Genomic DNA, 24,350 nt, shown 5'->3' with positions numbered 1-24,350 from the left:
ACTTGGCTCAGATCAGATTTTTCCCCCATTGGTGGTATGGGGTTTGAGCTCAGAGCTTTGCACTGCTAGGCAGGCGCTCTGCCACTTGTGCCATTCCACCAGCCCTCAGATCATAAGTTTTAATGTGCATTCCTTGACCTAACAATTCCTTCAAAGAAGTTTTGCTAATTGAAAAGAAAGAAAAAGTTATTCTAAGACAGTTAAGTTCATGAAGGTATGTCTACAAAATTGTTCCCTAGTTATTTAAAATAGTGTAAATTTAGAAACCATGTTTAAATATCCCAAAAAGTAGAAGAGATGTGAAGTTTTAGGGCTAGCAGAGTGGCTCAAGTGGTAGTACACCTGCCTAGCAAGCATGAGGCCCTGAGTTCAAACCCCAGTGCCACCATTAAATAAATAAGAAAAAAAAATCAAAACAGAAATGTTGAAATACTAGCACAAGGAATTCACAAATACCCTTCATGCTATCACCAATTACCAATATTTAGGCTGGTGGAGTGGCTCAAGTGGTAGAGCACCTAGCAGTGCAGAGCAGTAATAATAAATAGTAAGTAGTAAGATAAAGACATTTTAGTATGCTTACTTAGAATAATACAAGAAGTGACACCATGTATCTCTCTTTTAAACATGTAGGAAAAAACATGGAAAGATTGACACATAGAAAATAAACTGCGTGGCTAGCTAGCAGGGACTCAGTGGGGTCACAGACCAACTTGCCACAGGGTCAGGTGGCAGCCAGAACCAAGGACAGGAGAAGCCAGCACAGTAGGGGACGGTGTCAGACGTCCATGCAGGGGCTACTGCCCAGCTCAGTAGCTTGTTGCCAGGTAAGACTGGCTCTCCAGAAGCTGGAAGTCTCTATCTTAAGCTGGAATCTCCTGGTTTTTAAAAATTGGCCATTTGAAAACACTGATCAGACAAGCACATTTGAAGCCAAAGAAAAGTTCTCTACCTCTGGTTTCTCTGCCTCTCCAGCATGCCTGCCATGAGAGGATGCCAGGGTGGCAGGCTGACCCCTCCAGTGGCCTGTGTTAAAGACAGGCGCCACTGAGGATCAGAAAATCAGTGAGCCTGCTGGAGGACAGGTGACCCATGTCAAGGCTGTTCTGTCAGGAGCAGGCTCCTCACCAGGCAGAAGGATGGCTGTGGGATCTTAGAGCTTGCTCTGATTGTGCATCTGGCAACCCAATGAGTCCCTCGGCCAGATCACCCTCATGTTCACCGTGGAAGTGTGAAGAAGGAAGGTGGTGTGCACAGAAAGACAAGTCTCTTTGGCTGTGGGAGAGGTGGCCCACAGTGGGAAGCACTTGGGAGGTAACAGGTGGCCCTTTAGGGCCTGGCCAGGCTACTGCTCCGGTCTTCTGAGGTCTGCTGGACTAGCACCTCCAGAATTTCCTGAGGATGCAGGGTCCTTTTCCTTCAGCTGAGGCTCACAGGCATTCCCAGGCTATATTTGATCTCCAAAAACAAGTAGCAGAGTGGGTGTGGCCACATGAGGGGTGACTAGCAGGCTACCTGCCCATGCTCAGTGCTGCTTCTCCTCACTTCCTCTTGTCCTGTCTTCCTCAAGCACCTCCTTTTCTTTCCTGTGTGGGATCAGTTGTAAAGGTTTCTCAGCACTGCTGCCTTGTCTGGCTGCAAAACTGTGCAGTTACCCAGTTTTCTTGTTGAATTATCAGCTTCTAGCCTGAGGAAGGGTCTGTGCTGGCTCAAAGAAAGTTCAAAAGGAAGGTCAGACAAATACAAATCCCTCAATTTCCTCTGGCCGCCATAGCTCGCGATTTTGTTCCATTTGTTTCGTTCCCATCAAACCAGGGATCAGCCCGGTTTCCTTGATTCTCACCAGGAGACCGATTGAATTCCACCCCAGCATCTGCTGGGGCTTCTGAGAACACAAAGCCATTCAGCAAAGCCAGGAAACAAAGCTTGCCCTGTCCTCGCCTGTTCTGCGGCTTCATTAACTAGCAGGCAAAGAAGAATCTCTCTCATTGTCAGCAAGGGAGGTGTCCATCCTGGTGTAGAGAGAAGTGGCATTTCGCCCTTAAATGATTAGAGATTGCTTGGGAACCTGAACTAACTCTGTACCAGGGCTCAGAAGGTGAATAGGAACTTTCTTCCTCTGTTAGTTACCAGAAATAAACCAAAAACAAGTCTTATGAAACAGGCCAACCTCTTCAGGAAGGGGAAAAACAGAAGCAAAGGCATCCACAGTAGACTGTGGTTTTCTGAATCAGGGCAGAATGCATTGCCAAATGCCAGTACATAAAGGAACACAAGTTGATTTGCAGTAGGGGACTCTTGTCCATGTGTGTCCCCTGAGCGGCAGCTAAGGGGCCAGAAAGCTGTATGTGTACATAACTGTTGGGCTCACATTCACAAGAGGATCACCTGTCAGGCTAGATTCTGGAAGTGTGGCAGAATGAGTGACAGCCTGGTCTCTTTAAATTCAAAACAAAGTCAGTGTTTGCCTTGAGTTTTAGTTATGAGAAAACGCTGAGAATTGTTTTCTACAATCTCTTTGTTTTGAATGTAAGAGTTTGAGCCTAGGCTTTTATAGCCAGCTCACAAGTGGGCACCAGCAGCACCACACTGTCTGTTTAGGAAACGCACTTATTGCTCCCAAACAAGCAGTGAGTGGGCCCAGGCTTATAAGTGCCCGAGAGTCTGTGGCAGTACTCTCAGCAGCTGGGCTGCCCCAACTTCACAGATGAAGGAGCCTGCTGGAGATTGAGGCCAGTAAACAGTAATTCAGCTTCCATGCCAAGTCACCTGTCCCCAAGTCTGCCTTTCTTCAGTGGCTCTAGCCACTGAAGACCCAAGCTCAAGTGACCCATGCGTGGAAGGGGCCATGATGCTGTGGGAAGGACGGAGGAAGAAGAGGATTTAAGAGAACTGATGAGAAAAGGGTAGAAACTCAACAAGTAGAGGCATTCCAGGCCGTAGGCTGGAAACTCATGTTTGGCTTCAGCATCTTCTCTGAACTTTTTTCCTTTAAAATGTATTTTCTACAAAAGGAAAAAAAAGTATTGCCATTTCTCCTTAACCCAGCTTCCACAGCTGGCCTTGACTTTCTGTTCTAGCCAGTTTTGAATGACATTGTTTCTGAGGGATAGCATGTGTCATCATTGAAATTGGCCTTGGTTTCCTGTCATCCCCTCAAAGCTACACAGCAGGGTCAGTGAATGTAGGGAGGACTTTGACAGCAAGGGATAGGGAGCACCAGTCTCCCATTTTGCACATAAGGAAAGCAACCCTTGGGTCACTTGCCCAATTTCCTGGGCTTAATAAAACTAGAACACAAGCCCAGGTCCAGCTCCTTATACAAATTGTAGAAATGTCTGGAGATGCCCACAGGGTCCCTAAGGCCAGATGGGCCTTGTAACAGGGTCGGGATCCTTGCTGGGTTCCTTCCCCTTTGGACAAGTCACAAATGGTGAAAGGAGCCCACCAGCTCCACTGCCTTGATGATGCCAGGACATACTTCTGGGTCACTGAAGGGCTTTACCAAGGAGGGCAGGCAGCACGGTGCAGTGAGTTTCAGTGATTTGGCACATTGGTGCACGTTGTCTTCAACATATCCCAGCAGGCCCCAACCTGAGCACTTGATCCTGACCAGTCGAAACATAGCCTCATCACCCCTCATCCTGCTCTTTGTGGATGAGACGCTCTGGACAAAAGGTTTTTGGGTGCTGGGCCTCTCTGACCAGAGGAAACAGCTTGAGAAGCCAGAGGCCAGCCTGGAGCCTGTGTGAAATCTTCACTCCTCCCCAGCACGTTGCCCAGCCCCCGCTGGCCAGTCCAGCCCAGCCCAGCTGCACAGCATGTGCCTCTCATAGTGGGCTTCCCACTCCCCAGCCACCCCCCCCCCCAATTTCCTGTTGCAGGGAGCCAGCTGGGGGTGGGGGTGAGGGTCTGCTTGTTGCTCTGGCAATCTGCAACTGAGCTGGGAATAATTTGAAATCTTCAGCCGTTTGGAAGCCTTTCATGAAATCATTGCAAGCTTATTAACAACAGCTGTGGCCACACATGACCTAGATCCCGGCCCCAGCCCCAAGCCCAGAATCACAGGAGGGGAAACAGCAGGCAACTTGCCATTCCCATCACCTTTCCAAGGGGAGAGAAAGGTAAAGAAAGAAGTTGCCCATCCTTCCCTGTGGTCACAGGAGGCTAGCCAGCAGGCAAGCAGGCAAGCAGGCAGCTAGCCAGTGACCAGAAATGTTAGGAAACCGGCTCTTTGGCAAGAGTAGCTTTGTGCCAAGTGCTCAAACCTCCATCTTGGGAACCATAAGCTGGGGCTTCTGATGGCTGTTACCAGCTGACCTGCAGAAACAGGCTTTTCCCCTCCCTGTACTCCCAGTTTCTCTTCCAGCATTTTCTCCTAAGCAGACCCTGTGTGAATAGAGCTGTGGGGCTTTGTGGTTAAGGGACAAGTGAAGGGTTTTTCCATTCTTAATTAAATCCTCTCCGGTGATTTCTACCTCACTTCCTGCTAGTCTGGAGCAGCTGGACCCCTGCCCCCTCTTCTCCCCACCCACCCCGCTTGCACGTGAAGCGAGCCTGCCAGGGCCTTCTGTGTTGCCAGCACTTTCTGTATCCTGCTGAGCTCACAGGAATTCAAGGAAGGAGAGCACCCTCTCCCAGTTGGGTTCCAGCCCGCCCTTTCTTTATTTGAAGCACTCCCCGATCTGCTAGATAGTGAGACCATATTCTATTTTGATTCTTTATCCTTGGCACTACATTGGGGTGCCTCAGCCCACTGTGGGGTGCTTCAAGCCCTTCCCACTTCGCAGTGAATTTGATGTGATCCAAGAACTCCCCTCCTAGTACAGCTGTGAGCACTGACAGCTCACTTACCCCTGCCTAATGGGTCATCACTCTCATTCTTTGGAGACCCTGTTTGTCTTGGGACATCGTACTCACTGACCAGTGTCCACTTCCTCCCATCTGTTGCAGCCAGGCCTGCTCATTGGAAAGGAACTGTTCTGTGCATCTGTTTGAAAGTTCTTGAGGAGATTTTCGGGCAGAGAAAGGAACTCCTCCAGGCATGCTGGATCGTTCTTGTAGCCCAAACACCATCGAGAGGACATTGGCCTATGTACCATGGCCTGCTTGGTGGTATGCTGTGCTCAGCTGTGATATGAGTGCAGACACAGCAAGTGACTCCTCTGTAGTTCCCTGCAGCTGAGGCAGACAGGTTGTGAAGGGGCCCAGACCTTAGGTGGGCGCCAGATAGCCTCACCTCATCTGACTGGCACCATGAGATCTGTAAATCCAGACCTCTTCCCCATCCTCACTGCACAGCAGAGGCTCTTGTAAATTCCCTCCCAGCAGCAGGTGCAGAGAGAGGCCTTCTAGGATAGAATCTCGGGACTTTTGAAAGTAAGATGTAGAGTCAAAAGCAATCATTGGTTTTCCCCCAAGTTGTCTCTAGTGAGGAGTTACCATGAATTTTTTTAACAGTTTTTGTTTGTTTGCTTGCTTGTTTGTTGCAGTACTGGAGATTAAACCCAGAACCTTATTTATGCTAGGCAAGTACTCTAGAGCTACACCCCAAGCCCTCAGATTTTTCTGTGTTTGTGCTAAGCTTTTTCCTAGATTGCTTTAGTGGATATTAAAGCAATTATTTTAATTACGAGAGAAATATGGCTGCCCTCCATATCCATGAATTCAGCCAACCATGGATTAAAATGGTGAAAAAATAGCATATGTACTAAATGCATACAGAGTTCTTTCACAGTCCCCACACAATGCAGTATAACTGCATTTTACATTGCTTCGTGTCGCAGCAGATGTCATACTTAAACCTAGAGATGACTTAATGTACGTAGTAGATGGCTGTGCTGTAACTCAGTGGCAGATCACCTGCCTGGCACATACGAATCTGGGTCCCCCCCCCCAGCTCCCCAAATCAGTAAAAGTACAGAGGAGGATGTGTAGATTATATGCAAATACCAGCCCGTTACATATAAGGGACTTGAGTGTCCCTAGATTGTGGTATCTGCTGGGGATCTTGAATACCAAGAGACAGACTGTAATGACATTTGTGTGCATGTGAGAGAGAAGGAGGAAGAAGGGAGGAGGAGAGAGAAAGAGATCAGGATTTTTGTGACAGAAAGAAAATTCTTGGGGACCTCCATGATATTCAGGTAACTTGGTGTCCTCATGAGAAACACTGGGCTGGGAAACTTTGAAGTGTGGGCCTCTGTCCTGAAGATGGGCTGAAATCTACAGCCCATACGAGAACAGTGGCTCAGTCTGAGGCAACAGTGGTAGACTCAGGGTTCTGTGGAATGAAGTTTGTGGGGCTCCCCCACTCCCTACTTCACTCTGAGCACAGGAGTTCTGCTGACTCCTTTCCAAAGGCCACATGCCAGGAAGATCCATCAGACGCTGTCCAGTAGTGTCTTAAGGGGTGGTGCATCCCCCTCTGGGGGGCTGAGCCCAGAACAAAGAGTCAGTCCCTGAATTTGCCCAGGGACCTGGCACTCTGCTTTCCTGGCTTTGGTCTCCTGGAGTAGAGGTACCTTGGACTGGAGGCATGGCTCAAGCAGTAAAGCACCTGCTTTGCAAGTTCAAACCCCAGTCCCACCAAAAAAAAGAAAGTAAAAGTGTCTTGCTTTCTTTGGCCATTACTGTTTGTACAAAGTGGAGAAGGTTGCAGAGCTCTGCCCATCCTGAGCAAAAGAGTCCCCTGTGTTTCAAGGAGGGTCAGATACACCCTTTCAGGATCATGGCAGAGGCTGGGAGAGGGCTACCTCAGATATGGGGCAAGGCCCTCGGGGTTCCCTCTCCAGAAGCTCGGGCTAGGAAACCGTACTTCGTGTGGCTAAGAGCTCAGGCTTTGAGGCTAGTCTCCTTAGGTACAGCCTCATCATGCCTTAGTTCCCTCATCCGTAGCATGGGACGTAACTAACTGCTCCCAATGCAGTGTTTCTGGACCTGCTGCTTCATGAGAAATCCTTGGCTTTCACAGCAAGCCCGCTTTAGAACGAACACCTCAGTGGTTGGGGAGCGCTGGGCCCCCAAGCTATGTGTGAGCCACAGAGTTGCCGGACTTAGGGCATGCCCATGGCTCCCTGTGCAGAAGCCAGTGCTGCTTCAGGTAGCTCAGTGCCTGAGACCTATGGCTTACCCCCAGCACAGAGCTTCCTGTACCAACTCAGCCACAGGCAGGACAGTCTGCTATGAGGTCACTCACCTTCCAGTCTCTTGCCATCCTCTTCCTCCCATTGTTCCCCGTTTCCAGTAACCAGGGTGTGACCCAGATTTGACATGGAGCCTTTTCCTGGTGTCCCTGCCCCCAGGTAGAAATGCTGGACTGTCTCTCAAGGGAGCTGCCCTCCAGAAGGGATTTAGTCACCTCATCTGTCCCCAACCCAAACCTAAGAAGGACTCCGATGAGGGGCCAGAATCAACCCTAATACTGAACTTTTAGATTGTGGAAAGTAAAAATTTTCATTTATAAGTTCAGCCTATGTTTGCTTTTGGCTGGAGGAACTGTGAATGCTGAAAGGAAACTGTACATGCTGTGAAGGAACTTGTACCCCAAGTGAAGCAGGAAGGCCTGCTGGCTGAAAGTGACCTTTTTTCATTCATTCATAAATAAAAGATCTTGGAAGGCCAGTGCTGTAGATCACTCCTGTAATGCCAGCTACTTTAGTTGGTGGACATGGGGAGAATTGAGGTTAGAGGTCAGCCAGGCAAGACGTTACTGAGACTCCATCTCAGTCAACAAGCCTGGCATGGTGGTGTGTGCCTGTTACCCCAGCTACTCAGGAAGTATAGGAAGATCTCTGCCCCGGCCAACCCAGGCAAAAACACAAGACTCTACTTGAAAATTAACTAAAGCTAAAAAGGGTGGGGGGCATAGCTCAAGTGGTAGAGTGCCTGCCTAGGAAGTGTGAGGCCCTGACTTCAAACCCCAGTACCACCAAAAAAAAAAAAAAAACTTTGGAGTCGTATGTAATTGCCCAGCATTCTGTCACTCTAGTCATTTGGAAAAAGTTGAACATTTTTTCCCCCTTTAGCTTTTCAGGACAGTCTCACTACATAGACCAGGCTAGGCTCAAACTCAAAATCCTCCTGCCTCCACCTTCCAGGTGCTGGAGTAGCAGGCATGCACCACCATGCCTGGCTGAACGTTGAAATCTGAAACATGTAACCCACTGACAATTTACCCATGACTCATGGTAAATCAGCATTTTTTGGTTGCATACAGACTGTCCTTAGATACTAAGGGCCCTACCAGGCTCTCCAGACAGGACTTCATGGCAAATGGGGCTGAGGCCATTCACCCAAGTTACAGGAGCAAAGAGAACAAAGGAGGGAGTGGGGTTGCTGCTTCCTTTCCTCAGGACCCTGAACACCTTCCAGGAAGGGCTCTTGAGAAGCAAGCTGGCAGCTCGCCCTAGCCCTACCCTCTCAAAGCTGAAAGGTCTCAGAAGGCTCAGGCATGCCTGCCTATGCCTATGTCCTCCAGGGGAGCGCTCAGATGGGATTTATCTAGGAGCAAGGGGACCTGCCACAGGAAGCCCTCGTGATGCAATGCAGGCAGGCATCCTGCATGTGAGCACCCTAACACTGCCATAGTGACGTGAAACTTTCTACCCTCTGTCCCTCACATCCCATTGTCCTGAGGTCCAGCTAGGTGAGGACACAGTTCTCAATGCTGTGGATCCCACAGCAGCAAACCCCTGTGGGGAGCCCACTGGAACTAGGCTCCTAGCCTTAAGGTAGGCTCCATGAGGTCCTCTGCCTATGTACTTACTGCAGCATGCAGCTTGATGCCTGTTGCTAGGGGTCTGAATGAAGGGACATATGCCCACCCAGCCTTTCACCTGACACCCTTGCTCTGAAGGCTGGGGTGTGACTCAGGGGTAAAACACTTGCCTAGAGGCCCAAGGCCCTGGGTTTCATCCCCAGTACTGCAGGGAAAAAAGAAAAACTGTTTTAGCTGGGTATAGTGGTATACACCTGTAATCCCGTCAGGCTGAGGCAGGAGGATTTCGAATTCCAAGCCAGTCTAGATTACATAGTGAGACATTTACTCAAAAAAAAAGAAAAGTCCAGGCAGTGGTGACTCATGCCTGTAATCCTAGTTACTCAGGAGGCAGAGATCAGAAGGATCGAGGTTAGAAGCCAGCCCAGGGCAGATAGTTCTCCAGACCCTATGTTGAAAAAACCTATCACAGAATAGGGCTGGTAGAGTGGCTCAAGCGGTAGAGTGCCTGCCTGCCTGCCTATGCCTAGCAAGCTGAGGCCCTGAGTTCAAACCCCAGTGCTGCCAAAAACACACCTTTCCAGTGGATTTTGTCTATAAAAACTTAATGACACTGGAATAAATAAAGCATTTGTCTCAGTCCACCAGCACTTAGCCCTGGCTTTTGACAACTCACTTCCTCTGGGGCTCGTTTCTGTACTCTGGGGAAGTTGGAATGGATGATTTCTAGGGTATCTTCATATGCCATTAGAGGCCTGTTCAGGTGTGCAGGTAGAAGTAGGGATGAGCTATGGCAATGTAGTACTATATTTATTTTAGTAAGTGACCAGTCAGGAAACCTGTCTTACTCAAACCTTAAAGAAGTCACTGAAGCTTGGCATGGTAGTACATGCCTGTAATCCCAGCACTTGGGAGGAAGTAGCAGACAATCACAAATTCAAGGCCAGGCTGGGCTACATAGCAGGTCCCTGTCTCAAAATAAATAGTTATGTGCAGTGGTTTGCACCCATAGTCCTAGCTATTTGAGAGGCTGAGATCTGGGAGGATCATGGTTCAAGGCCAGCCCTGGCAAAAAAGACCCTACTTCATCTAGTGACTGGGCATGGTGGTGAACCAGGTACAGAGGGAAGTGCAAATAGGGTGCGCATGGTCCAGGCTGGCCTGGCATAAAGTGAGGCCCTGCTTGAAAAATAACCAATGCCAAAAGGGCTGGGGGTGTGTTAGGCAGAGTGCCTGTCTAGCAGATGCAGGGCCCTAAGTTCAAACCCCAGGACAATCCCTGAAAATGGATGGATGGATGGACAGATAGATAGCTAGAGCAAAGTAAATAAAAACAAACCACTGGGAAACATTGAGGGGCACCTCCCAATCTCTACTCTGTCCTTTTTTTTTTTTTTTTTTTTTTTTTTTTTTTTTTTTGGCAGTACTGAGGTTTGAACTCAGGGCCTCATGCTGGCTAGGCAGGTGCTCTACCACTTGAGTCACTCTGGCAGCCCTTTTTCTGTGATGGGATTTTTTGAGATAGGGTCTCTTGAACTGTTTGCCCAAGCTGACCTTGAATCTCATTCCTTCTGATCTCTGCCTCTGGAGTAGCTGGGATTACAGGCGTGAGCCACCAGCACCCATCAGTTTGTACCATTTTTTAAAAACCAATTCGTACTTCTGAAGTCTTTGTTTGAGCCATTTTCCAGTTTTCCTGTCCTTAGTAGTAAATGCTGACTGTGCTGAGTCCCTTCGCTGTGTTTCCTTATTTGATCCTTACCACAGCACATTTTGTAGAGGTGGCCCTGAGACAGCTGCCACAGCCACTTCACTGAAAGCTGCGCTCCTGTTCCTCAGCTTTCTCCATCACCTTCCTTTGCTTTGCTTTTTTGTTTTCTGGTCTTTTTTCCGAGGCCTGCCACTGGCTTGAAAGTAAAGAAATTTGCAGCTCCTGGTCTAGGCAGGAGGAATGATCTTGATTTTCACGTGGTGGCCTTTCAGCAGTGTCACCAGCCCTGCTGAGTCACTGGAGCCCCACCCGTTGGCATACTCAGTGGTAACTCTGAGGGCGCGTGCATTCCCCCGTGCAGTGGTTCTTTGGAGGCTAGATGACCACATCTTGGGGCTTTTGTAGAGAATTTGTATGCGTTATCAGGGAGGTGGACACGGTGCCCACAAGACTTCTCCCAAGTGATGGGCGTGGGCGTTTTGCAGCTCCTGAAATGCATGGGAGCTCAGCCTTTGTCACCTCTCCTCTACCCTGTGCATTGCCAGAACATCTGGCCACACACAGCTGCTTCTACTGAGAGACCCAGGCATATAACAATTTCCCCACATCAGAGCTAGGCACCGTTGCTCACCTCTGTAATCTTAGCTACTCAGGAGGCAGAGATCAGGAGGATCACAATTCGAAGCCAGCTTGGGTAAATAGTTCTTCAAACCTTATCTCGAAAATACGCAACACAAAAAAAGGCTGGCTCAAGGTTCAAGCCCCAGTACTGCAAAAAATAATAGTTTCCCCACATGAGTGTTGGGAAGCAGCTTGTGGTCCATTTCACTTGATGGCTGAGGCCTGGAGAATGTGAGCATTCCATGGGGTTGCCCGTGTCGCCAGAGCTGGTCTCCAGGGGCTCCTTTCTAAAGCCCTTTATCTGCCAAGCCCAGGGAACGTGTTGCATAGCAACTTTCTCATTCCATCTGGGTGACTTTCTGTCTCATTGGTTGAAGTTTATGAATTTAGAGCAGTGTCTTGCAGGGCAGTGTGCAGTACACATCTTCTGAACTGAATTCCCGACTCCAGAATCATTAAGGGTCATAACCATGTGGTGAAATCACTGATTACTGTCTTGGTTGGGACGTGAGTCACCTACTAAGTAGATATGCAGACCTCCCGTGCCTGGTCCTCCCATGAGGGGCTCAGGGCCACATTCTCTGCGGCTCCTGCTCACTCTTGCCTTCCTTTCACATCCCAGAAGCTCTTGGTGTCATCAGCTCAGCATGAAAAACCCCAGGTGTGGTAGTACTGTCTATAATCCCAGCACTCTGGAGGCTCTGGCCGAAGCCTCATGAGTTCAAGGCCAGACTGGGGTACACAGCAAGACCCTTTCTCAGGTCTCCATGAAAAAGAAACCCAGAGTTATTACAGTTAATGTTCCAGCCCAAAGCAAAGCAGCTAGCCAGGTGGCTCAGAGGCTTTGTCTGGAGAGTGCATAGGCTTCAGGTGGACTTTTCCCCTTCTGGAAACTTGTTCTGCTCTCCTCCACCATATTGGGGACCATAGTCCCTCCCTTTGCTCCCCAGCTTGGCTTGTTTTTTTTTGGGGGGTGGGGTTCTGTGATACTTGTGTTTGACCTCAGGCCCTCTGCCACTTGAGCCATGCCACCGCTCTCTTGATTGAGTTGTTTTTCAGATGGGGTCTCACAATTTTTGCCCACGCTAATCTCCTCCCTATGTCTCGAAAGTAGTGTGGCTAAAATTATAAGCATGCACCACCATGAGACAGGGTTTTGCTAACTTTTTTGCCCAGGCTGACCTCAAACCTTGATCCTCCCATCTCCCAAATAGCTGGGAATACAGCCATGCACCACCACACCTGACTGCTTGGATGTTCTTAACTCCTGCAGAAGCTACTAGAAGGGCCTAGGAAACAGACCCTTCCTGTGGTTGGTTAGGTTGGCTGGCAGGGTTATGGCAGTGCTTCAGCGTGGTCCAGGACAGCCAAAGTCCTTCAGTTCTGAGAACGAGGCGCCATTGGCAGCCCCACAGCTGCCAGGAAAGAGGTGCAGCATCCTTCCTGGAGTTTGTCAGTCCTGTGAACATTCTTTCAGTTCCTCTGTAAACTGGAAAGCCTCTGTGGGTGCATAGGAGCCAGCTGAGCCCAGCACCACCACGGGAAGCGTGAGCGAGTGGGGTGGTCTGTCCAGCACAGCAGTGCAGGTCTCTCTCCAAAGTACTTGCTGGCAGGTTGAGCTACAATGATGTGCGGCACACACCCAGCACCACTGAACTTCCCTGGGGGCCGGGCCGCTCATGGCTGCCTGCACTCAGGCTGCCTCTCGGCATCCTGCCTGGGCTGGGGACCCAAGTTTGAATTGGATCTATCATTTCAAAACTTCTGGATGTTGGGTTGGGGAAGGGAGACAACACGGTCTGTTGGCATACTGCCCTGCTCTGCCCTTTGCACAGGGTCCTCTTCAGCAGCCCGGGTGCAGGGCTCCCACATCCCGAGCAGCTTTTCTGACTCCGCACAAAGGGCTGCTGTGCCCAGAGTTTGCAGACTGGATCTAAAGCTTCTTAGGCCATACCTACTCCAGCCCCTTGCAGTCCTGCCACCCATCTATCCCCTGCAGACCCTGCCCAGCTTCTCCCTTGAGCCTCCCCTGGGAGTGCCACCAACTGATGGTGGAGAAGGGTGCTGGGGAGAAGTCAGGTTGCTGCAGGCTCACCCTACCCATTGCTTCTCTTCTAGGAAGATGATGAGAAACTAATTGAGGAAATCCAGAAGGAGGCAGAAGAGGAGCAAAAAAAAAAGAACGGAGGCAAGTACTTTCCCCAGCTGTGGCCTCTCAGGGCTCTGCTAGGCCCTGGAAAGGCCATCCAAGCCTTGGGGACAGTTTTGGCCCCCTTGATGGCAAATTAATCCCAAGGGTAGGTTTGGGCTCCAAAAAGCAAATAGAAGCCAAATGTGACTAAAGAGCAGTGACCCAATGGCCCTTCTGAGGTGACAGATGGATGCACTGGGGTTTCTGTGACCTGCCCTGAGGCTCTGGCTCGAAAGCAAAGTCACAGTGATGCCCAGTGCAGGACTGGGTAACCGTGTCACCCTCTAGGAACCATGTGGAAGGATACCCTGGGAGAAGTATAGTTTTGTTCATGGCATCTCACTGGGCCCTGAGGAAAGAGTAGGCAAGGAGTCAGAGGTCACACTCCCCTGCTGTGCTTGGCCATCTGTAACTGCCCATTTCTGGCAGGGTCTGTGGTGTCACCTGCCACCCTGGGCCCAGTTTGGTGCAGCCTATTTTCAACCAAACCCCCCTTCCTCTAGAGAACACTTTCAAACGCATTGGACCCCCACTGGAGAAGCCCCCCGAGAAAGTGCAGCGGATGGAAGCCCTCCCTCGGCCTGTGCCCCAGAACCTGCACCCACCACAGATGCCACCCTATGCCTTTGTGCACCCACCCTTCCCCCTGCCACCCGTGCGGCCTGTCTTCAACAACTTCCCGCTCAACATGGGCCCTGTCCCGGCACCCTACGTGCCCCCTCTGCCCAATGTGCGGGTCAACTACGACTTCGGCCCCATGCACGTGCCCCTGGAGCACAACCTGCCCATGCACTTTGGCCCCCAGCCTCGGCATCGCTTCTGACACAGGGCCCTGTTGGCCCTGCTGAGCTCTGAGCCTCTGTATGACAGAGGACCCCACCCTGACCCGCCTTACCCTGTGCTGCCCTGCCTTCTGCATAGAGTGGTGGTTCCCTGGGGTACCTTGAGGGCGGGCTGGTCGTCCTCCTGCGCCTTCCTCGGGAAGGGCCGCTTGCCTCTCAAAGGCAGGTGCCCTCTGGGTGCCTGTAAGGGGACCAGTCTGGCTTTCTCTAGGCCAGAGACAAGGGAGCCTTCCTCCCTAGTTCTGCCTTCCTGGGGCCGGCATGGGCCTGACCGTGCTGCCTCTCTGTCCCCTGCAGAAAGAGATGGAGAGGAAGTTGTTTGGCCCCGTCTTTTCCCCTAGCAGATATCAGAGGCCCCTCAGAATCAGGCACCACACAGGCCTGCTTGACTACAGCAACTGGTTCCGTATTAAAGACTAAGTACCAAACAGTGGCATTGGTAGAGAGCTGACAGAGCTGAACTGCCACCCACAGGTCTCCCTTGAAGCCTGGAGGCCTGCATCCTGCCCCCCCACAGGCTAGAGTTTGTGTGGCCCAGCTGAAGAGGGAGCAGAGCCATGTCCCAGGGCACTGCCACAGCATGGAGCCCATGCTGTATGGCACCCATTCAGGTCAGGAATGCCGGGGGTTTAGTTTGTTGTTGTCTACAGAGTTTCCTCCTGTTCACACGCTTTGATGCAGTTTTCTGTGGCTGCCCACAGCTTTTCTCAGTCTCTGGGAAGCCAGACTAAAATCCGTTGCCCCACACCAGGCAGCTTCTGAGGGCCAAGTGGTTCTAACACTTGAACCAAACAAGAGGTCTTTTTCTCAGTTACCCTCACAGGCCTCCGGGCTGCCCACTGCCACCAGGTGGGTGATGAATAAGGTATTCTGGGGCTTCCTTCCCTAGAGATGCAGACGCCCCTGTCACTCAGCCCTCCATCCCACCTGACCACACCTTCTCTCAGTAGCTAGCAGTGGGGGAGGTAGAGGGTGGGTCCTGGCACAGGGGTGAGGGTAATTGCCTCTGAGGTCAATGAGAGTCAAGGTCCCTGCCATGATCCCACTGCCCGTGTCACCTGTCCGGCTCAGGTCTTTGCACACTGAAGGCATCTCTATACCCTGTTGGCCAAGCAGAGGCCCAAAGTTTCCACCTGCTGAACTGGAACCAAGCCGTACAGGCAGGACAGGGTCACTTTCTCACCCTGTGTGGGCCACCCTTGGCCGTTCAGAGCATAGATCTCAGTTGAAAGACGCCATCACCCTGCCATCTGCTTGTCAGTGTCCTTCAGGGATTCGAATAGGAGAAAAGATCACCTGGGCGTGGGTTGGAGCATGGGAGTGGCTCATCTGAATGATGGTGCCTTGGAAAGGTGGGCCGCACGCCATGGCAAGAGCCCTAAGTACCTTAAACAGTAGCACACTGTTATCTGCTCCTCCCCTGGGAGCAGAGGGAAGCTGCCAGCCACACAGATGGGAAGGTGACACCTAGGGACTGAGGCTGGACCAGGAAGCTAGCTGCCCCAGGCAGGTGGCACTCAGACCCTGGCTTGGGGAGGGCAGGGTGCAATGAAGTCCCACCTAAAGCCAACCCAGGGCTGTCCTTCGAGCCTCTTCTAGCCCTGACCACACGTGGCTGGGGGGAGGGGGTTGCTGACCATTTCCATCAGGTGTGGTTCCCGTGATCCTCCTGAGCTGGCCTACAGCACTGTCCCCAGAGCTGCATACTAGCACAAGAACCCTGGCATCCAGAGAGGCCCTTGGCCTTCCCTGTGCCTCTGCCCAGCCAGCACAGTGCCAGAGCCCAAGGACCAGCCGCTGACAGGCCCAGCAGGGGTCCCCAAGGCAGATTGGTACCTTAACCTCTGGGACCTAGGCTGCTCCCAGGGCAAGACTACCTGCCACTGTCCCATCTATTTGCCTTAAGACTGGAGAGGGATCCTAGTGTCTGCACTCAGCAAAGGATTTCACCCTGAAGGTCAGTGTGCATGGCCTGTCACTGTATGATCAAGCTATCGGTTAACTGTTTCTTTACATTCTGGTAGTAAAAATAGGTAATATAAATCTGTTTAAACTGCTGTGTGTAAAAATCCTGTACCATATGTAACTTTGACTTTCTGTAAATAAATGTTTGTGCACTCTTCTCCCTCTGGCTTTGTTTCTCCTGGAGCCCACAGGGCCCTCACAGTGGGCAGATCCAAGTCAAGGTCACTGCCTCCCAAGAGGAAGGACTCAGGCAAGATCCATTAGGGTGTCTGAGGAGCCTGACCTCCTTGGGTGGCTACCAAGACTCACATCACAAAGCTTTTGTTTTTTAGGATTTTCGCACACAGTCCCCTATAGGGAAACTACAGACATAAACCCTGGAACTGGGGTGCTAAGGAAACGGGGCATGGTGGCTGGATGGGTGTGGAGCTGCAGCTGCTGGCACTCTGTGCACGACACTGGCAGCCCAGCCTCTTCCCCAGAGTTCCCTGGGGCTGCTAGCCAGACCAGGGTGGCATTGGCTCTATGAGTAGGGGGAGGGTGGGGGAGGACATCTGGCCATGGGGAACCTGGGACCCCCTCCCTAGTACAGGACCCTCTAATGAGACGAGTGTTACTAAACAACCTTTTCATTTTGGCTTTTCGGGGAGTTGCACCTCAGAGGAAAAGCATGCTGGAGTAAATGTTTTGAGACCAAAGTTACCCATCCCCGCAGCTCCTGAACCAGCAGCGAGTGCAGACGTGCACTGGCCAGTGTGTACCACCCAGGCCTTGTTCCTGCTCGCCCTCCACAGCACACTGCGCAGGTGAAGGCTCCCTCCCATCCTGACAGTCCCCACACTCCCTACAGCTGGCAGTCGTGATGGCCCAGCTCCCCTGGGCCCAGCACCTCAATGCACCTGCTCACAGCTGGGGCATTGGGCCCTGGTTTTCATGGGAGTCACTCAGACCTCACACTGCAACACAGGGTGTGAATCTTCCAGGAGACAGTCCTGAACGTGGGGCTGCTGCGTCAAAGGATGGGGCAGGAGCCTGCGTGCGTCTGTGCGTGTGTGTCCACTTTGCCCTCTCCTGCCCCTGCTTCTCCTGCACCTAACACTGCACCAAACACACCCCAACTTGTGCTTTCCCACACCCCTGCCATGCTATTCCTCACACAGCTCTGGATGCCACGGGGCCTTGGTTGCAGGTGCTGTACCTGGGGACCCTGGGGTGCCGTGTCAGCTGAGATTGGGCCAAGACCACAGCCCCTGCCTGTGGGCTCTCGGCCCCCTGCAGTCCAGCCCCAGCTTCTGTGCAGCATGGATGCAGCCCAGCCCATCTGGCACTTCTCCACCGAAGGCCAGTCCAGGGACAGCAGACCACCACACCAGGCTGCTCCAGCCTGAGTCCTGTCCTGACCCATGTGTACAGCAAGTGGTCACAGCTCTGCCAGAGCACAGGGATGTTGAGTCCAGTGGACAGCTGTCTCTCCTTCCTGCCCTATATCTGGTCTCTTCTCTGTCTCTCTGTCTCTGTCGCTCTCTCTTACACACACACGCACACCATTAGAGTGGTCTCACCTTCTTAGCAGCTCCAATGAAGAAACACAATAGGTTCTAACAGTCAAAAAATATCCCTAGGGCTGCTGCCTCACGCCTATAATCCCAGCTACTCAGGAGGCAGAGATCAGGAGGATCAAGGTTTGAAGCCAGCCCAGGAAAACAGTTGGTGAGACCGTCTCAAAAAACCCTTCACAAAAAAGGGCTGACGGAGTGGCTCAAGGTGTAGGCCCTGAGTTCAAACCCCAGTACTGCAAAAAAAAAAAATATCCCTAGGGAGCTGGGCCTGGTGGTGGACACCTGGAGTCCCAGCATTTAGGAGGCTGAGGCAGGAGGATCATGAGGTCCGGGCCAGCCTGGGTTACACAGCAAGACCCTGTCTCAAAAAACCAAAAAGAAAAAATAAAGTGTCCCTAGGGGTGGGGTGTAGACAGCACTTGCCTGTGTGCGAATTGAAAAATAGTGTCCATAGATAAAAACCCGCCATAACCCAGAGGGAGGGCCCCATGCCAGGCTGAGGAGGCCTGAACTGCTTCCGTCCCTGCCACCCTATGACCTGCCCCTAACACTCCACCTCTGCAGCCAGCCAGGGTGGCCTCCGGCCTCAGGAAATCAGAGCCTGGAACTGGACACAGTTGTCTAGGTGGCTCCTCCGAAGAGCATTTGGGTGTCCCTGGCCTGTGTGGCCACCCCAGCCTGTCCAGCCTCAGGCCTGGGGACAGACGATGGCACGTCCCACACACCTCTCACTGTGCTTCCTTCTAACGGCCCAGTGCCAACCAGGAAGCCCAGGACTTCCTCAGGGCAGACGAGACAGGAAGTGCAGGCGCTCACTTCCTGTCTGGCCGGGACCCTGACCTTCTCCCTCATCTCAGGCGTTGACCATCCTCCGCCATTCTCCTTGGGGGACATTTTCCAGCTTGCCCATCTCCTGGAAGACCGTGGGCTCTATTTGGCTCAGCACCGGGTCCACAGTTCCAGGTTGGGACCTGGGGTATTCAAGAGATGTTAGCTGGAAGAATGTACCTCAAATAAAAATAGAAATACCCACCTCAGTTGGGAGTGGCAGCTCACACCTGTAATCCCAGCTATTTGAGGGATTGAGATTGGAGGATTGCAATTTAAATCTTTAAATAAGATTGGGTGAGGTTGGGGGGGAGGGGACATTCATAAGACTCCGTCTCAACAGGAAAAAAAACTGGGTATTGCAACACGTCTGTCATCTCAGAAAGATCCCAAGCCAGGCCAACCCAGGCAAAAAGAGAGACCCTATCTCAAAAATACCTATAATGGTTGGGGGAGTGGCTCAAGTGATAGAGTGCCTGCCTGGCAAGTACAAAGCCCTGAGTTCAAACCCCGGTACTGGAAAAAACCAAAACTGACCACAGAAAAGGGTTTATGGTCTGCACAATGAGGTATTGAGGGTGAAGACGCCGTCTGATCCACAGGAAGCCACAATACGGCACCTTAACTTTTTTATTTTTTAAAACGTTCAGGGGTTTCGGTTTTGTGAGACGGTCTTGCTACATAGGCCAGGTTTTCCTGGAACTCATGATCCTCTCCCTCTGCCTCCCGAGCGCTGGGATTACAGGTGTGTACAACTATACCTGACTCCTAGCTTGATGTTTTTAGAATCAGCAAACATGGGCCAGGATTCTTTACATGGGTGTCGTAGTGGGCAGGTCAGCGTGGCCAGATGGAGCCTCTGTTTTTCCACTTGTAGAATGGAGGGCTGGCCAGGTGGCCCTGATCCCCCACTGTCCAGACAGAGAAGATGTAAAGAGCAGGACTTTGAGCAGGGATGTCAAAACCTTTACCAGACCGGCACCAGCGTCTCACGCCTGTAATCCCAGCTACTCAGGAGGCAGAGATCAGGAGAATCGTGGTTCAAAGCCAGCCCCGGCAAATAGTTCTCGAGACCCTATCTCAAAAAAACCCACCACAAAAAAGGACTGGTGGAGTGGCTCAAGGTGAAGGCCCTGAGTTCAAACCCCAGTACCAAAAAAAAAAAAAAAAAAAAAAGTCAAGTTAATTCCGTGCAGCGTTGAGGACAGCAGAGCGAACCAGTCACGCCCGGCAGGCAAGGGACCTTTTTGAGGGGACTTAGCCACATCTATCAAGCCGTCAGGTGACTCAGAAGTCACCCTCTGAGGAATTTACCCAGGCACTGGGACAAAGGCTTCTGCACCCAGTTGTTCCTTCCTGTAGTGTTTGCGTTTGTGACAAATGACCGTGAGTGGAGGACGAGGTAGATAAGATGGGACATTCATCCATGGAGGGGAGGCGAGAAGACAGAGTGAGATCTGTCTGTGCAGATAAGGACACGCAATTTTTTAGGTGACTTGTCAAGGGATGAGCAGTGGGGACCAGGCTGTCCCAGGTGTAAACAGACAGCAGGACGCATCACACATTGTGGGGCTGTAAGATGGCCCCACTGCTGCTGCTGCGGCAAACACTGACTGTTCCTCCAAATATTAACCATGCAGCCGAGCACAGAGGTGTACTGCTATAATCCCAGCATTCCGGAGGCTGGGACAGTAGAAGATGAGTTTAAGGCCAACCTGAGCTACATTGTAAAAAAAGAAAAAAACAAGCAGTCACTGGTGGCTCACATCCACGATCCTAGTTACTCGGGAGGCAGAGATCAGGAGGATCACAGTTTGAGGCCAGCCCAGGAAAGTAGTTCTCAAGACCCCATCTCCAAAATAACCACAGCAAAATGGACTGCAGGTGTGGCTCAAGCAGTAGAGCGCCTGCTTTGCAAGTGCAGAGCCCTGAGTTCAAATCCCAGTCCCACCCCCATCCCACCCCCAAATAAAATTCGTATGCTGGGGTCACTATGAAACCAGCGTTTTGGACCCAAGGCCCAGATTCCAGGGACGCCACGTGCCAGGCCCGGCCACCGCCCCTGCACGCCAAATGAAGAGGCCTGGTGAAGGCAGAGAAAGGCGGTTTATGACACGGCTGGGGACACCGGGGGAAGAGGCACAGTGAGCCTCAGCCCATCCTCTGCCATCTTCGGGGTGCAGACGTGAGCTGTAGGTTCAAGTAGAGAAAGGACTGGGGGCAGGGGACAAAGGTGTGACAGTGACACAGTCCCAGTCACGGGTGTGGTCAGCTTGACCATTATCTCCTCCAAGGGTTCTGAGGGGTTCTGGAGAAGATGTCATCTCTGTCATCTCTTGAGGGGAGTGAACTGGTTCCCGTGAGGTGACCGCTCCTGCTCCAGGGCACAGCCTCACCATTGCAGGTCATTGTCCTCATCTGGAGGCGTCTGTCCCGCAAGTCCCCACTGTTCCCTGTGGGAAGTTTCGGTCCCTTGTCATAAAGAGGTCATCAGTCCTGTCCTTTCTGGAATCTAGGCTGATTGCAAAGTGACTGCAAAGAGAACGGCTGAGAGCAAAGACAGATGCACAATGGCGGCAGGGACGCCAAGCTTCTCCTGTGTTCAGTTCACTCTGGGCCCAAGCGAGGGGTCAGCGCTTGTCACAGACGCGGTCCGAGCCTCTGACGGCACAGCAGAGCGGTGGGCGCCCTTCAGATCCCTCGGCCCTGTCCTCACTGTGCAGAGCTGCACCCCAGTCCCCCTGTACCAGCTCTGCCCTCCGCCTGCTGTCGGGCTGGCCTTGAGTGCACAGGGAGGGTCCGCGCTGCGGAAGTGGTGGCCCAGCTCCTGGGGTACGTATGGGGACACAATGAGTCACATGCCCAGCCTCGTCGGACGTAGTTACACGTAAATATCAGTGACCCCACTGTGTGGCCTTGAGCACGTTAACTGACCTCTTTGTGCTCCCATTTCTTCATGAGCGGGAATAAAATACTACCTCCCACAGGGGGCCGTTATAAAACTGTAGCAGAGCCGGGTACTGGTGGTGCACCCCTGTAATCCCAGCTACTCAGGTTTCCAACCGCAAATCGCTCAAGAGCCCCTATCTCGAAAAAACCCATCACAAAAAAAAAAAAAAAGGCTGGTGGAGTGGCTCAAAGTGTAGGCCCCAGGTTCAAAACCCAGTACCACAAAAAAAAAAAAAAATTCTGTGGTTCCAGTGGCAGAGCCCTTGAGTGTTCTAGAAGAATCTAAGAAACTCTTACTACCTCCAGTCCAGTGAACATGCCCTAATAAAAGTTGTTGAGAGGACTGTTTCCAGCCTCACTGCCTCCTTCCTGCCTGGGGTGAGCTCTGATTGCACGCCCTTATTAACAACGGCCCAGGCTTGGCTCCAGGCTCCTCCTCCCGCCCCTCCCCCACAGGCCAGGCCTGGGTCCCAGGGAAGGGGAGGGGCAGACCCTCCCCCACAATCTGCCTGCCCGATGGCTTTTGTCTTCATTGTCCACAGTCATGCAGGATGTTCCTCCTCCTGGCTTTGGCTATCAGGCTGAATGTGCAGCCTGGCCCCTGGAAGGCCTCCCTGGGTCTGGGAGACCCCATCTGTCCCTTTTGCTTTTCCTGCCCCCAGAGGACTCAGGGCCTCACTCCTACAGACCCTAGCTACCCACCTCTCAGAGAGGTCATTTGAGCTGACCTTTTCTCAAATGTTAAAAGAGAGGCCAGATGAGTCCCCCCTACCCCCAAAAGAACTCATCTGAGAGAAAAGTTAGACTTAAACAGGTGAGGTCACAGCCAGGCATGAGAGTGCATGTCTGTAATCCCGGTACTCAGGAGGAGGAGGAAGCAGGATCAAAATCAAGAGACCTTATCCAAACAACTAAAGCAAAAAAGCCTGGGGTGTGACTTAATTGGTAGAGTGTCTGTCTAACAAGCTTGGGGCCCTGAGTTCAAACCTCATTAATGTCCCACCCTCAAAAAAATGGGGCCTTGCAGTGTCTGGGGTGTCCTCCTCAGAGGTCCCTGCAGGAGGGGTGGGAGCAGAAGATCTGAAAGGGGTGTCTCCCATGGAAACAGAGTCTGGGGACTTAGCAGGCCACACCCACCAGAGGGGATGTCTGAGCCCTTCTGGGGGGCAAATGACACCCAGCAGGGATCAGGGTCCTATCTCAATGAGGCATCCTGAGGTCAGGCCTGCAGACAGAAATGGGGGGCCCAGGGCCCCAGCTGTCCCCCCACTGCCTACCCTCCTGCTGCTAGCTGACAGGAAGTACCTGCACAGTGCACAAGGCCTTCCCTTTCTCTTCTTTCTTGCAAGTTTCCATTGATGACTGGTGGGTCACTGGAGACCTGGATGCAAGGCGCTAGGTCCCCTGGGACTCTCCAGCCTCAATTTTCACCTCTGTGTTATGCTAAGTGGGACTCTTGCACCCCCACACACATGGCAGGCCTGCTTGGGGGACACCCCAGAGTGGTGGAGACCTTGGTGGCCCCTGACTCAGCTGGGAGAAATGGGGTGCAGGGACTGACGGCTGTGTCTCTGTCGGGCACAAGTGTTTGTGTGTCCATGCACTGGGGGGGGAGCCCCGAGCCTGTCCAGGGAAAGGCCAAAATGGGGCCCGGTGTCCAGGAGCGAGGTCAGTAGTCCCACACCCCCAGCCTCCCTCCTCCCAGGGTGCCTGCGGTCTCCACCCCATCTGGAGGAGTCGCCAGGTCCCCAAACCCCACAGCTCACCTGGGACCCAATCAGCCCACACCAGCTCCTCGGTCTCCTGTTTCTGGCTGTGCCTTGGTGGCCTTCCTGTCCCTTTCCCTTGTTAGGCCACACCTACCTCTCCCTAGAGATGTGGGAATGGCTTCCTCCCTGTCCCCAGCCCACCCGGTTCTTCCCCGTGGAATTCCCTGCCTCCCCCGTGGGACCCCGTCCCCCTAGTTGCAGCCCGTGTCCCCGTGGGACCCCATCCCCCCACTTGCACCCCCTGTTCCCCGTGGGACCCCGTCCCCCCACTTGTACCCCCTGTTCCCCGTGGGACCCCGTCCCCTCACTTGTACCCCCTGTTCCCCGTGGGACCCCGTCCCCCCACTTGCACCCCCTGTTCCCCGTGGGACCCCGTCCCCCCAGTTGCACCCCGTGTCCCCGTGGGACCCCGTCCCCCCAGTTGCACCCCGTGTCCCCGTGGGACCCGTCCCCCGTCGGCCGCCCCCGCCGCGGCGCCCACAGGCACGGACCGGCGGATCCACTCGTGCGGAGTCAGCCGGGACCCGCGGGCGCAGGGAGGCGACCCGAGCCAGGCTGGCTCTGTGGCGGGAACGGGAGAGTCCCCTCCCTCCTTCCTCCCTCCCACGGCCTGCGACTTTGCCCCAGGACTCATCCGTCCCTCCACGTCACGGGCACGCGTCTGAATTCCCGCCCCGCTTCTACCGGGCGCGGTCCCGGGACCCCACCTCCCTTTGTAGCCATCTGTCCCTGTCAATCTCCGCGCTCCCGCCCCAGGCACCGCCAATCACCGCGCGGGCGTCCCGTGTCGTCACCAGCAGCCAATCAGCGCCTGCTCTGCCCGCCCTGCCCCGCCCAGTCTCAGCCAGGTGGGCACCTGCAGCTCCTCAGTTCCCCCATGCAAGGCTGTGCCTCAGTTTCCCCTGCGGAGCTGGCCTGCTTCCCTCACTCCTGAGCCACCCAGGGGACATGCTGTTTGTGGGGTGCTCCTTGCAAACAGGGAAGGGGTGACCTCTAGTCAGGAAGTAGCTGTCCTTGTGTCCCCTGACCTGCGCTAACATTCGGCATGCAGGACACAGGCCCACTCAGTGCACGTCCTCCCCTTCCCCCCCTCCCCAAATGACCCACGACCTCGGCGGGTGCAGCCAGAGCTGCTAGGCACGTGCTTGGGCCACACCCATCTGAGACCTGAGGCTGAGCCCCTTGCACCCACCCCA

The 24,350-nt window shown here is 52.9% G+C and overlaps 1 protein-coding gene across 2 annotated transcripts in view; it reads left to right on the top strand.

Moving 5' to 3' along the window:
• The window catches only part of Rnf216 (ring finger protein 216), a 122,611-nt gene extending 106,404 nt beyond the window's left edge, over positions 1–16,207 (top strand). For both annotated transcript variants that reach the window (XM_074075494.1, XM_020165568.2), the window contains exons 15-16: positions 13,170–13,239; positions 13,746–16,207. In XM_074075494.1, coding sequence (XP_073931595.1) covers positions 13,170–13,239; positions 13,746–14,065 — 390 coding nt within the window. In that variant the 3' untranslated portion in view covers positions 14,066–16,207. The remainder of the gene's footprint in view (positions 1–13,169; positions 13,240–13,745) is intronic.
• Positions 16,208–24,350: the final 8,143 nt, after the last annotated feature.

The sequence above is a fragment of the Castor canadensis genome, chromosome 6 (assembly GCF_047511655.1).
Source record: "Castor canadensis chromosome 6, mCasCan1.hap1v2, whole genome shotgun sequence".
Lineage (NCBI taxonomy): Eukaryota > Metazoa > Chordata > Mammalia > Rodentia > Castoridae > Castor > Castor canadensis.
Note: the sequence above shows the minus strand (reverse complement) of the source record. Positions and strands in the feature narration are given on the sequence as shown.